The sequence below is a fragment of the Acomys russatus genome, chromosome 30 (genome assembly GCF_903995435.1).
Source record: "Acomys russatus chromosome 30, mAcoRus1.1, whole genome shotgun sequence".
Classification (NCBI taxonomy): domain Eukaryota; kingdom Metazoa; phylum Chordata; class Mammalia; order Rodentia; family Muridae; genus Acomys; species Acomys russatus.
The window spans coordinates 39,227,501-39,241,761 of record NC_067166.1 but is presented as its reverse complement, the minus strand read 5'-3'; the positions used below and the strand labels follow the sequence as shown (position 1 = coordinate 39,241,761).

General features: G+C 39.7%; 1 protein-coding gene across 1 annotated transcript in view; it reads left to right on the top strand.

Moving 5' to 3' along the window:
• Positions 1-14,261, top strand: part of Skic3 (SKI3 subunit of superkiller complex) — a 78,454-nt gene that overhangs the window by 46,657 nt on the left and 17,536 nt on the right. Inside the window, 7 exon segments of the mRNA XM_051172604.1 lie at positions 840-963; positions 2,531-2,749; positions 3,794-3,866; positions 7,065-7,118; positions 7,271-7,382; positions 9,012-9,140; positions 13,972-14,093. Coding sequence (XP_051028561.1) covers positions 840-963; positions 2,531-2,749; positions 3,794-3,866; positions 7,065-7,118; positions 7,271-7,382; positions 9,012-9,140; positions 13,972-14,093 — 833 coding nt within the window.

Genomic DNA, 14,261 nt, shown 5'->3' with positions numbered 1-14,261 from the left:
CTTAATTAATTCATTAAAATTAAAACTTTAGTGCATATCTGTCAGTTCACAGTTGTGTGCCTGATGTCCTTTGAGGCCAGAAAAGGGTGTTGAATGTTCTAGGAGTTATAGATGGCTGTGCACTACTATGTGGGTGCTGGGAATCGAACCCTCATTCTCTGTAAGATCAGCCAATGTTCTTAACTGCTAAGCCGTTTCTCCAGCCCTGGGGTTACAGTGTCTACTACATTCTGACTAGGAGTCGGGAGCCATAATAGGCCTTGCTTATGTGTTATCTCATCAGTATGCTATGATGAGGAATAATCCTTATAAACAATTTGAGCTGATATCTGTTGTACATTTGAGGAGACTAAGTCACAGCCTTTATGGTGGATATGTAGCTTAGCCTGTGAAAACAGATAGTTAGATTCTATACTGCTTAAATGAAGTTTTTTGATAAGTGAAAGCTTCACCCTTTGTTAGTAATATATTTTTATCTCTCCAAATATTTTAACTGAGGACATTCTGATACATGTGAGCTCCAGCACTAGGTGTACAATGCACTTAATACTATGTGCTTGGCGCAGGTCTCCTTTTCTACCTAAGGTGACTCAGATCTCACAGTATATTCTGCAGGCAGAGGGTGGGACTGTCACCTAACAAATGCAGAGTACCCTTAGAGTCACCGTGGAATAACTAAACCATGGTAGGCTTTATTCTGTGTGCTTGAAAACAAGAGAACAAGGAAGATTGAATTTTAGTCAGATCTTTGTTGAAAAATGTGAGTAGGAAGGAGAAAATGTCATATTTTGTTCATCAGAATTGCTTGTACATTTTGTTTGCTTTCTTCTGGATAATAGCCTACGAGAGAGCCTTGACTGTTGTTAAATCAGAGCAAGACAAAGCTCATATCTTGACAGCTCTGGCAATAACTGAATACAAACAAGGAAAACTGGATGCAGCCAAGTCATTGCTTTTCAAATGGTATGTATAGCTGACAACACTTGTAGATCAGATCTTAAAACATTTGTGATATTTGAACAATGTAAAATAAGGTTCTAAATGTTTTAGGAACTTTTAAGTAAATGGAAGGAATTGGCCCTACCTTGTTCTAAGTTGGCAGTCACGGGTAGAGTTGAATATCATGGCTGACATGGCTGAATTCATAGCTTTGTAGCTGTCCAATACTGCGAGTAAGCGATCATGTGGACCATAAACCTTCAATAAAAGGAGCTATAAACTGACTTGGTGTTTGATTGCTGAGATCCTCAGAGAGGCTTTCCCAATCCTCCCTCCTTTCCTCCCTCCCTCCTTCCTTCCTCCTTCAAGTTAAGTTCCTTTAAAGCAAGTCTTTAACAGTACATAGAACTTTACGTACTTCTGGCTTCAGAACAAGGTAAGATGAGAGCCCGAGACAACAGTTATTGTACGATACTTGTTGAGGTCTTGAAGCTTGTTGTGGTTTAGAAAGTTGGCTGTAATTCCTCCAGGAGCACTAAACAGTTAATGCAGCCGATTGGACAGTGCTTACCAATGAGGCTTATTGGCATTTGGAGCGGTGCCGATCCTCACAGGACCGAGGGCCCCTCCCCACTGCAGGACGATTATAGTCCCACCACTACACATTAGAAGCACTCCTCAGTTACTGTGGCAAGGAAAACATGTGGCCTCCATAACTACCCCGCAACCCCAAGGGAGGACCTTCTGCTACACTGGAGATCTCTTCCCTGACCTGCACTGTCCTTGATGTGCCATGATGAGAAGAGGCCCTTGGGTCCTGCAGATACAAAAATGGAGAGGCTTCTGACCCTTTAAGCAGTACAGGAAATGATAAGACCTGGAAATGGCTTCCAGTTATAGCCCTGCCTGACTTTCTGGGAAGGCCTGAGAACCGGTTCTCCAGTGCCAGTCCTCCTGGGCCCTGGGTCTCCTTTCTTCTTAGACGATAAGCGTACAAGGTCAAGTTCATGCTGAGGAGACCTGGGGACTTCCTCAGTCTCTCAGCTGTAGCTCCTCTGGTAGGGAGAGCCTCCCACTACTAGCCACCCACCTGGTGGCTCTGGTGTTTGTGGTCCCTGCCACTACTGTGGGACTGCAGTGCTCTCCCGCAGCATGGGTCATCCCCCCCAGCCCCCACCCCACCCCCACCCCACCGGGAAGCAGCCGCCTCTCCCTTAGTTCATTCTGGGAGACAAAGGAAAGTGCTGGTGCCTCTAAGCTGCCATCTTCTGACCTTCCTTTAATAAAATAAGACTTTATTAAAACTAAACATTTTACTAAAATTATTCTCATTATTTACCTAAGACTGAGACTCAAAGAGGCCAATTTATATTTGTTTCTAAAACTTAGACATAATGACTTAAAATGAGATTTGTCAATTTATGCTATCCGACTCTAGTTGGATAATTATTTTTAAATGTTAAAAAAAAGCACAAAATGGCTTATTTTGACAAATCCTTAAGTTAGTAAGTTTTTGTATTAAGTAAAACCTCTTAACAGATATTAGGCCTTTGTACTAATGACTAACATACTACTAAATATTTATTTATAGCTCTATTTTAAAGGAACCAACCACAGAAAGCCTTCAGGCACTGTGCGCTCTTGGCTTGGCGATGCAGGATGCTACCCTGTCCAAAGCGGCACTTAATGAGTTACTAAAGCACAGGAAACAAAGGAATGATTGTCACAGATGCCTTCTCATGTCAGCCACTTCTGCAGTCCAGGGCCGCAGTGTGGCTGTGCAAAGACAGGTGTCGAAGGCTGTCCACAGGTGAGTCCCGATTTGGGGGACTAATGTGTGCGATGTGATTATGTTCAACTTCTGGGCCTTATTATGACTGTAGAATGAAATATGGATCTCTTTTTTGGAAACTAGACTGTATGGTCAATTGATAAAATTTTCCTTTATTCAGGCGATGCTCCGCTTATTTTGATACAAAAGTCTGTAACTCCTGAGTCTGTAATATTGTCAGTTCATTCAATACCTATCTGTGAGTTCGAGGCCAGCCTGGTCTACAGAGTGAGTCCAGGAGAGCGAGGCTACACAGAGAAACCCTGTCTTGAAAATAAAAAAAAGAGCTCATTTAACAGTAGTTACCTTTATTTTCATATGTTGTAGCTTTCATTTTTTTTTCTTTCAACATTTATTCTTATTAATAACCTTTGTTGGTTGGGTACATTAAATTTTTATTACATTTATTTTTGCATGGGTGAGTGAGGTGCACACAAGTAGCACTTGTGTGTAATGGCAGGATGACAATTTATGGGAGTCACTTTTTTCTTAACCCACATGGTTCCCATATGGTTATGTCTTCCCGTAGATAAGTGGTTCTCACCCTATGGATTGTGACCCCTTTGGCAAACCTCTGTCTTCAACAATATTTACCTTATGATTCATAATGGTAGCAAAATCACAGTCATGAAGTAGCAATGGAAGCAACATGAGTCACTGTATTAAAAGGGGTCCTAACATTAGGAAGGCTGCGAATCACAAGCCCAGATCAGGGTTGCGTGCCTTAGCCCATTGAGCCCCCTCTCTCTGGCTAAATTAAAAAAATAATTTTCTTTTAGCATCTCACCCGCCTCCTGTATAATACAGTACATCCTGTGCCTTTAGGTCTCTTTGTTCCTTTGAACATGCACATGCAGCATTTCCTCAACTTTTTGTCTCATAATTTTGTGACCATGACATTTGGGCAGTTAATATGAACTTGCTTGGATGTCTAAAAGATTTTAAACTTAAAATATTTACTGAGCTTTTTGTGGTTGAAGTAACTCCCATCTTTAAGGTGAGCGTTTTTGATGTTCTTTCTAGTAACCCTGCTGACCCCGCTCTTTGGTCTTTGCTATCTCGAGTTGTTGCTCAGTACACTCAACGGAATGCAAAGGTGAGTAATGTTAAAATTCTGCTTGTGTTGAGTTAAATATATATGTGTATGTATGTTTATACAAATATATATATTTACATATATATGCAGAGAGAGAGAGAGACAGACAGACAGAAAGACAGAAAGATAGACAGAAAGAGAATGCCTCATTGTGTAGCTCTGGTTAGCCTGGAATTTTCTATGTAGACCAGGCTGCATCCAGACTTACAGAATTTGCCTGCCTTTGCCTTTTGAGTGTTGGGATTAGAGGCATCACCCACCAAACCCACCTTAAGTATAATTTTTAAATCTAGCATTTTTCTTAGAAAATAATAAGTTCAGTGAAGAGAACGTCATCATTTAATCAGTTCTTATTTGTACAAATGCTAGACTGAGTACCTCTGTGTACTTACAAACCGTTCTGAATATTATAGGCACGGCAAAGCAGGAGGGCCCTTACATTGTGAAAATATACAGATTATCTCAAGACGAATAAGCAACATGCATAACACATGACAAATGAGCATTAGGGATTGTATTTTTTAAATTCTAAAAAATAATTTTATTAAAAAATTATCTAATGATAATACAAATACTGCGAATTTCTAAAAATCTCCATATAAGCATGAAGTTCTTGATGTTTTATAAGGAATTACATACTGTATTTTAGCCATACTTTTCAGGTATCTATATTTTATTAGTTTCTGCCAGTAATATTTCTTTTCTTTTTCACTTACGTGGTTGGCGAACAATAGCAACAGTTAATTTGTTTTAAGTCTTATTTAATAATAATTCTGACATTTAAAGTCTTTGTAGTCTTTTGTCCATTGTTCCTCCTGATCGTCACTCAAAGTGGCTTTATTTATTTGACTGACTTTATCTTTACTTGTAGACATAATTTGAACCTCACAATTTGGCTGACTATATCTCTATTTGTAGATAGAATTTGAACCTCAGGATTAAAATAGCTCCATGTGAAAGAATTTTCACTTGGTTCTGTAAGATGTGTTAGCAGCCGCATTTATAGTTGGGGCCCAGTGTTAACCAAGCTGTTCTGTGCCTGCGTCTCAAGTTATCCTTGAGAGGTTCAGCATATCCTGAGGTGTATCCTCTCCTTGCATGAGTTCTGGGCTTGTCCCTCCGGTGGGATCTACAAATGGCATAAATGATCTCTCAGCTCTAATCTGTCTCCTATCCATGGAGGCCCAACCCCGCTTAGCTTCTGAGATCAGACAAGATTGGTTATGTTCAGGGTGGTGTGGCCGAAAGCTCGGCTCTAATTTGTGTCTCTAGATTCTGCTCTCTTAACCTTCAGTTTGGGCCTGACAAATCCTTAATATCATGCCAGCTATTCTGTACTTTCAGGAATATGTTTTGTTTAAATTTTTATTTAGATAATTTATTCAGATCACATCCCAACTGTAATCCCCTCACTTGTATCTTCCTGATCCCCCTCCCTCTCACCTTTACCCTATCTTCCTCCCCAAGGCCTGTGAGAAGGGGACCTCCTCCCCCTTCATATGATCACAGCCTAGCAGGTCTCACCCAGATGGCCTGCTTCCCCTTTCTGTCAGGCCTTAAAAAAAAAATAGTTCATGCCAGTGCTTTTCAAATGTTAACATGCTGTTTGTTGGCACCACCTAGTGGTGTAGATGCAGGTTAAACTCAGCAGGGCTGAAGCCGCTGTCTCACAGTAGCTGCATTGGCTCAAAGGCTGTCAGCTGTTGGACACAGTGAAGGACTCTGTGCCTGAGCTCTTCTGCTACACTTGGGGATGGAGTTTTATGAACAATAGTGTAAAGTTGCGGTACTCACTGTCTGCTTTCTAGAGAGGGAAACTTGAGGCATTGAGGTTAGGTGGTGATGGATTTTAATGGCACCCTGGAGTCCCCTTACTCTATCTGCTACATTGCCTTTCTCTTAATCCATATTTGTTTTATATTGACGTACATTTATTTTAGCATTCTGTATTTGGAGTACAGTGTTGAAATCATTGCTGATACACATTTGATATAAAATGCAAAGTGTGAAATACATGTGCTGAAAGCTATTGTGTTTGCTGTTGTTACTTTTGAGACAGAATCTCATATGACCTGAGCTGGCCTAGAACTCACTATATAGCCTAAACTGGTCTTGAACCCAGCCTCAGCATTCTGAGTGCTAGGATTATAGGCATTAACCACCATGTCGTACAAAATCATTCTATTTTTTTTTTTTTTTCTACAAAATCATTCTTATCATTCACTTTCTTTTTAGGTAAAATGTTCAATAATTGAAATTTTAATTTTTAGATTTCAAATTGACCTCAAAACTCTGATGCTGCTTTTTTTTTTTTTTTTTTTAAGTATTGACAGTAAGAAGCTTCATGGTACATGGACATTTAGTATGACAGACTATGGAGGTCTTAAGAATCCTGTTATTTTGCTTTGTTTTTAATCATTGAAGGAAGTCAGGACAGGTACTCACACAGGGCAGAGACCTGGAGGCAAGAGCTGAGGCCATGGACGGGTGTTATTTACTGCCTTGCTCCTTGTGGCCTGCACAGCCTGCTTTCTTATACAACCCAAAACCACCAGCTGAAGGATGGGACCACCCACAATGGGCTGTCTGAGCCCTCGCCAATCAATAACTAATTAAGATACTGTTCCACAGGCTTACCCAGAGCCTGATCTTATGACATTTTCTCAACTGAGGGTCCCTCCGCCCAGATTACTTTAGCTTGTGTCAGGTTTGCGTAAAGCTAGCCAGCACATACACTTTTGCAATCATTTGTTTATGTTCATCACCACAAAACCATCTATCTATCTCTATCTATGTCTGTCTATCTTTCTATCTGATTTTTATTATCAGCTCATCTGATTGACAGGTATTTTCCAAGAATAAGCTATGCTAATTTGTCTTTGCTGTCCTTCGCTTTTCCTTCTTCACTCCCCCTTTCTGCTGTTCTTTCTTTCTCCATTTTTATATTGTTAGGCAGTACATACATTTACTTGGTGCCCCTGCAAAATCATTTTACTTTTCAACTTTTAGTGTTTTAAATAGCAAAAGTGAAATGATCAGAGTAGACAGATTCTTAAAGCTATATTGATATGTACAGAGTTTACAACTTGCAAATTTTCTGAAAACAGAACTTCTCAAATGATTTGCAGGAAAGATTTTATTAGTCTTACTGTTTCATGGAAACCTTTATATTTGTCCAAATAATATGTTTTGTTATAGGGCGGTGCTGTAGCTGGCAGTGTGGCTCATATTCTGGATTCCAATCACGGAAAGGTTAGTTTTTGCTCTCATGCAAAGAAAATATTTAACTGGTTAAATAGTATTAATAAGTCAGAATATATCATGGTAAATACAGGCCCTTTAGTTTTGACAAGAGGGAACCGTGGGAAGAGTTGACGAGCACACCTCTCTGTCCTCCTGTGTAGAAGGCGTTACTGTACACTGCAGTGAACCAGCTGGCCGTGGGAAGCAGTGCAGCAGAAAGCAGGAAGAACAGTGCTCTGAAGACCATCCAGAAGGCGGCCCTCCTTTCTCCAGGTGAGTGGGCCACGATCGGGTTCATTAATCTCGGTCTCACCCATTTGCATTTGTGGGTTGAGAGAACAAGGTTTGTGTTTTCAAGATTTAAGAAATTTTAAGAATGTATTTTAAAGTTTTGTATATTACTCGATTATCTGAATTAGACTTTTGATAATTACAATATACCAACTGTTTAAACAGACAGATGAAAATGTTTTCTCAGAGAAACTCTGTTATCTGTTACTGAAAATCCAATTGACATGCTTTCAGGCTATTTTATTTCAATTTTCCATCAGTCTAGCTTAGTGACGTTTATCTATACCCACTAAATTACTTAATATAGCATTTTTGTGTGTGGTTAACATTGGGATATGTTTTGTATAGTGTGTTACTTTTCTTGTTTCTATGACAAATACCTGACAAAAACAAGCCAAGGACGGAGGGTTTACTCTGGGTCACAGTTTGAGAGTCCAGGCAATCAATCCATCAGGATGGAGTAGCAGCAAGGGAGGCAGCTCATCGTGCTGTAGTACAGGAAGTGGCTGCTCAGCTCGCTCTGTCGCTTTCTGCTGGACTGGCGCCCTAACCTGCACAATGGCTCTGTCACAGTCAGGATAGATCCTACACCCAGGGGACTGTTTTCCCAATGGTTCTAAATGCCATTATGTTAACTAGTATGGTAATGCTAGGAATGTAAAGTGTTACCTAGGATTGGAGAGATAACTTGGCGATTAAGAGCACTGGCCGCTCCTCCAGAGGTCCTGAGTTCAATTCCCAGCGACCATATGGTGTCTCACAACCATCTATAATGGAGTCTGATTTTCTCTTCTCATGTGCATGAAAACAGAGCATTCATATGCATAAACAAACAAACAAATCTTTTTAAAAAGTTATTTAAAAAAAGGTGCACCTCAACTAGTTGTTAATTCTAGCAGGCGGTGCCATGTCTTTCCTGTTGACTTTATAGGCTTATTGTTCCCCAGTGTGTTTCCCTTGTTCCTACTGGAAAATGTTAGAGCGCTACAAGGTCATACTATGAAGGAGTGTACAAAGCAAAGTTTAACAGTTTTTCTTAAATATGAACTATAGTATCAAACAGTTGTCCCTCTCAGGGAATACATAATCACAGATGCAGCGTTCACTCAGCATTATGAGATGTCTTCCATGCCTTTCTGTGAGACAATATATTCAATATTGAGCTTTTCCTTTGCGTCTTACTTTTCTTAAGAGCCCAAAACCAAAATGTGCTCACTTGATTATCCTTAAAGTAAGCCTTTGAACCAGGAACAGAGTAATAAAGGTGAGTGTCTGCTTGAAACTTGTCTTCTGTGTCCAGTGAAAGTGAATGAAATTGCACTCTTCCTAATAGCACAGTACGTTAGGAACTGATGAGCCAACCAAGCCAACCAGCCATGGGACAGGAATTTAGCAGTTCTTCTATGAGATGTTCAGAAAATGTACAAATCTTGAAGGTCAAATATACCAGTTTGGTTTTGGGAAACAAGTTAGATTTCCTTCAAGGAAGTGGATTTTTTTTTTTTAACGATATAATTACTTTTTACCGGTAAAGACATAAACTTTTACTTATGACAGATTTGCAGCAGCACATTGGTGTGAACAAGCCTTGTAACTATATTTCTTGTCTAGATGACCCTGCTGTCTGGGCTGCGCTGATGGCAGCCTGCCATGCTGATGATAAACTGGCTTTGCTCAGCAACACTCAGCCAAAGAGAATGGATTTGTACTTGGCATTGTTGTCTGCTGTTTCAGCTTCATGTAAGTTTTATTTTTACGTAGATACATTAAATTTTTTTTAATTGCATACAATATATTTTAATCCTATTCATTTTCTTCCCCCCACGTCCTCCCAGATCTTGACTACTTACCTACCCACCAACTTCATGTTCTTTCATGTTCATGTTCTTTCTCTCTCACAAAACAAACCAAACCAACCAAAAAACAAGAGAACAAAATCCAAAAAGACAAAAGCACCAAGCCGTAGCAACAACAACAACAACAACGAAAAGCAAAAAAAAAAAAACCCATGGAATCTATTTTACCTTGTCAACTACTCCTGAGCATGAGGCCTCCCCAGGACTGTGGTTGACATACCCAGTGTCACTCCCCGGGTGGAAATTGCTCTCCCAGCAGCAATCAGTTGCAAATAGCTTTTTGGTTAGGGGTGGGGCTTTGTGCCTACTTCCCTTATCTGTGCTGTGACTCGTAATTTGTATAGGTCTTGTGCATGCTGTCAAGTCTCTGTGATGTCATATTTGCATCAGACAAGTTGTGTCTAGAAGATCCTTTTCTTTGGTGACATTCTTTTTGTCCCCTTCTGCAGTGATCCCTGAGCCTTGAGGGTAAGAGTTTGATAAGGACATTTCATTAAGAGCTGAGGTCTCTTACTGTTTACACATTGTCCAGTTTGGGGGGGGGGTCTCTGTGTTAAGTGCTATCTACTGCCAGAAGAAGCTTCTCTGATGAGGGTTGAATGATGCACACTGTTATGTGGACATAGTGATAAGTCGTTAGGAGTCAATATGTTGACTTGGGAATTTAGCCCAATAATAGTAGTACATTTTCCCCTAGGACTCATGATATAACTAGTCTGAGGTTTTGACCTTATTGACAGTGTCAGGTATGGGATTCCATTCATGGAGTGGGCCTTAAATCCATTTTTTAAAAAGCGATTAGTGACTCCCATAACGTAAGTGCCACTATTGCATCTGTATATCGTATAGGCAGGTTGCTGTTGTAGGGTTGGTAGCTGGGTGAGACTGATGGTTACTTTCCTCCTCTGGTAGTGTAAATAGTACTTTCCAGCACTATGTATGCCAGCCAGTGGAGATAAGGTTCCTGTTGTATAATAGCTCCATTTCTCCATGTTTGATAACATAGGCAAAGAGTAAAAGAGCCTTGCTGTCATTTTGTAGAGGATAACCAATAGTATTGACACCCTATAATATTTAAGGGATTGGCCTAGGGGACCCTTTTGGTAAACGACTCAATAAAATGTAACCCCTTCCTCATACTGGGAGTTTTGCTTAGTAGCCTCTGATGTCTGGTTGGGGCGTTCTCTTCTCCATTATATGGTAACTCCATTTAAACGTCTTTTACTTTAGGGATCCTCTAGAGCAGTAGGTTTCCATATGGCTTTTCAAAGCCTTCAGGGTTAGTTATTCCTCCCCATATTCCTTCTGCCCTGCCTTCCCATTCTCCATTCTGAAATAGAATAAGGTAAAAAATAGATACCAGTTCATTGATTGATTCAGTGACTTGCTTAAAGCACTGTTTGTACTGCCTATTTGCTAAGCATGGCTTAAATTGCTAACTAAAATAGAATGACCTGGAGAAATAGCTGGAACATTGGATTGTTGCCCTTAACAACCTGCTGGCTGCTAAGTACACGTCTGTAAAATCTTGCTTGCCCACCGACCTTGTGCTTTAGAGGATAAAATGGGAATATAAACTGAATGCAGGATTGAAGCCTTTCAGGAACTGTCCTGGCTTCCCTCACTCTGTTCTACTCCTCTGTTCTACTCTCACTGGTGTGGCAGAGCTTTTTCCAGAAAGTGTCCTGCAACATTCTCATTTCAAGTAACTCATAAAAAGCATTTGTATACATGGTTTAATTCAGATTGTACCAATGATTAAATCAAGAACACATACAACTCTAGTATGTATTTCATTTTCCTAGACAGGATTGAATGACATTGTTGCTATCATTTTTGAGTCAACTGTTACAAGTTAGTAAATCAGTTAAGAATGCAAATCCTGGGAGGCTGGAGAGATGGCTCAGAGGTTAAGGGCACTGACTGCTCCTCCCGAGGTCCTGAGTTCAGTTCCCAGCAACCACATGGTGGCTCACAACCATCTAGAATGTGATCTGATGCTCTCTTCTGGCCTTCAGGTGTACATGTAGACGGAGCACTGTATGTATAATAAATAAATCTTTAAAAAAAAGAATACAAATCTTTCAATATTCTTTATGTAATTCTGAGTTTTGATAAATGACTTTTATAACTTCATCTCTAAAAGATTTTTCATTTTACATTCTTGCAAAATAGGGCCACTGGCAACGTAGTCATTGAATTTTTTGTTTGAGAAAAATGTATTTTTATGAGAAGAGCAATACAATTAATCTGTAGCTGTATTTTTTTTAAAGGATATTTTTCAGTGTACAGAATTTTAATCCTCTCTCCTTTGTTAAAACTTTAAATGTTTAATTCTATTTTCTTCTATAGTTTCTGAAGAGCAGTTGGATGTGGTCTTATCTCTCTTCCCCCCTCCGACTTTTTGGTGGAGTTTTGCTTTATCATTGATTTCCTATGGTTTAAAGATACATAGCTGGACATAGTTTGGAGACTTTGTTTTTGTCAGGTGCTCATCTTTCTCAGTGTTCTCTGAGCTGCTTGACTGGTGGTTGTGTCCAACGTTAATTTGGGGAAACTCTTAGTCATCATGGCTCTAAATATGTTCCCTTCTCTTGCTTCTCCTGAAATTCCCATTAGATTTATTTAGATATTTTGTAGTTGTCCCATAGTTGTTAAAAATTCCATTCTATTACTTACAGTATTTTTTCTTTTTGCTTTACTGTTTGAATGATATCAGTTGAGATACCCGAAGTTCAGAAATTCTGTCAATAAGCCTGTCATGAACACTGTTCTGTTAGTGTTTTGGGTTTCTATGTCTTGTTGCTTCTGGCTTTTTCAGAATTTAATTTGTTCATCTCTTGCAGGTTGTCTGTTTAATTAATAGAAGCTTTACCATATTAATCATAGCTGTTTAATTCTAGTAATTCTAGCATATGTATCATATTCCACCCTCCGTGCAGTGCTGACTCTGGTCCTTATGTTTGCTCTGTCTTACAAAATGTATCTTTTTCACTCGAATCTCTTTCTTCTTTATAGATTTGTCATGGTTAACATAGCTGATGTAAGCCTTTGGTAGTGTGCTGATAAGGTGGGGTATGAGATGCATTTCGAGGTCCTGTGAGTGGGTAGTTTACATCTCAGTGAGCCTGTGACTGGGTATGAGCATCGCTGTCTTCTCAGTCTGTCCTTTGCCCTCACTTGGGCAGGATAGGCTACCTACAGCAGCCTTGAACTGGCTACGCCTGTCTCCTACATAGGAGGCCTTTGGTGGAAGGCTAATTAAGTTCCCCATCTTTTGCCAATAAACTATTAGACTATTAACTGGGGAAGTCTTAAATATTTGTAAACTAAACAGCATACTTCCAAATAACCCAGACCAAATAAGAAGTCCAAAAGAAAATTAAGAAATACTTTTAAGTGAGCTAACGTCTGCACAGTGTGTCAAAACTATAAAATATGACTAAAGCACAGTTTAGAGGAAATTTATAATATTAAATGGTTACACTGGGAAAGGAGAAAGGCTTCTCTCAGCTTAATGATGTCAACTTCTGTCTTAGAAATCTAAAAAAGAAAAATAAGCCCAAAGTAAGTTGAAGAAAGAAATGACAAAGATAAAATAGAAATCTGTTAGATAAAACAGAGAAAAATCAATCAAATAAAAAATGTGTTTATGAGAAAAACAATATAATCAATCAATATGTAGGTGTATGACTCAGGAAAAGAAACTAGGATAACCAGCGCTTGAGTGAAAGCGAGTCAGTACAGCCGTCAACACGTTCCTAGTGCTTTAGCAGCAGCTTCATGCCCTGAAAATTGACAACTCAGAAAACTATCAAAATTCCATAAGACACAAAGTTTGCTTATGCAGAAATAAATTCAATAGCTACATGTTTACTAAGGATACCCAGACTGAGACCTCACGAACAAAACTCTTAAGACCAGATGACATCACTGATGAATTCTGCCAAATATTTAAAGAAGAAATAACACCAGTTCTATAAAAATTTTGTTCAAAAATCAAAGAGATGAAGTGCTTTTGAGTATCTTCTATGTAGCCGACTTTGTCTCAGTAGAAAACCAAAGACATTCCAATAACAGAAAAGGGTTGAGCGGTGTCAACTCTAGCATGCATGAGGACAACAGCCCAAGAAAGAGCACATCAGAGTCCGGTGCAGTTATTCCAGGAATTTGAAAATGCCTGCAGTTAAAGATGCCATTCACATGAAATGAGTCTGCATTTCCCAGGAAGAGCGGATTAGGGCTTTGGGTGAGCTGTAGAGAGAAGTGGGTGAGCTGCATAGGGGCAGGAGGGAGACAGCTTTGCTAATGGTGGGCGTGTGTTTTTCTCCGCTGTGGTGTCTCCACCAGTAGGAAAGTTGGAATGCTTCAGAGTAGACACAACTAATTTTACTCAGTTACAGTGTAGAAATTGTTCATTGTTTTTCATTGTTTTATTCAGGATATATATTTAGACTATCAATCAGAAGTATTTATGGTAAGTCATGGTGTTCTGGTGGCCAGGTACTAGCTGTGGGGTGTTTTCCTGTGGTAAAAGTCCGGAGATGTGAGTCTGACGTCAGCCTGAGCTGTATAGAGCCTGACCCAAAGAAAAAGTGCGTAAAGTGTAGCTGTGATTTGTTAGCCAATAGTCCTCCCCTTGAGCGCACATTATATATAGCAGAAGATAGTAACATTGATCTCTTTTTTGTTTGTTTGTTTTTGTTGTTTTACAGTTAAGGACAAAGAAATTTTACAAAGTTACAACCAGTCACTTGAAAAGTGGTCTTTCTCACAAGCCGTCACTGGTCTAGTTGACACAGGAAGAGTCTCTGAAGCGGAATCTCTGTGCACAAAGGTACTGTTGTAGAAGAACACGGTGGGGTTTGCACAGTTTTGCCTAACTAAAAGTGGGGAGCGTATGACCTGATGAGTGTACGCCGGTGATGGCGAGAACAAGTGGGACCCAGTGGTGACTCACAGCAAGTCGTCCTTCTGTGTAGCATTGTTGTTCACGGCTTTACAA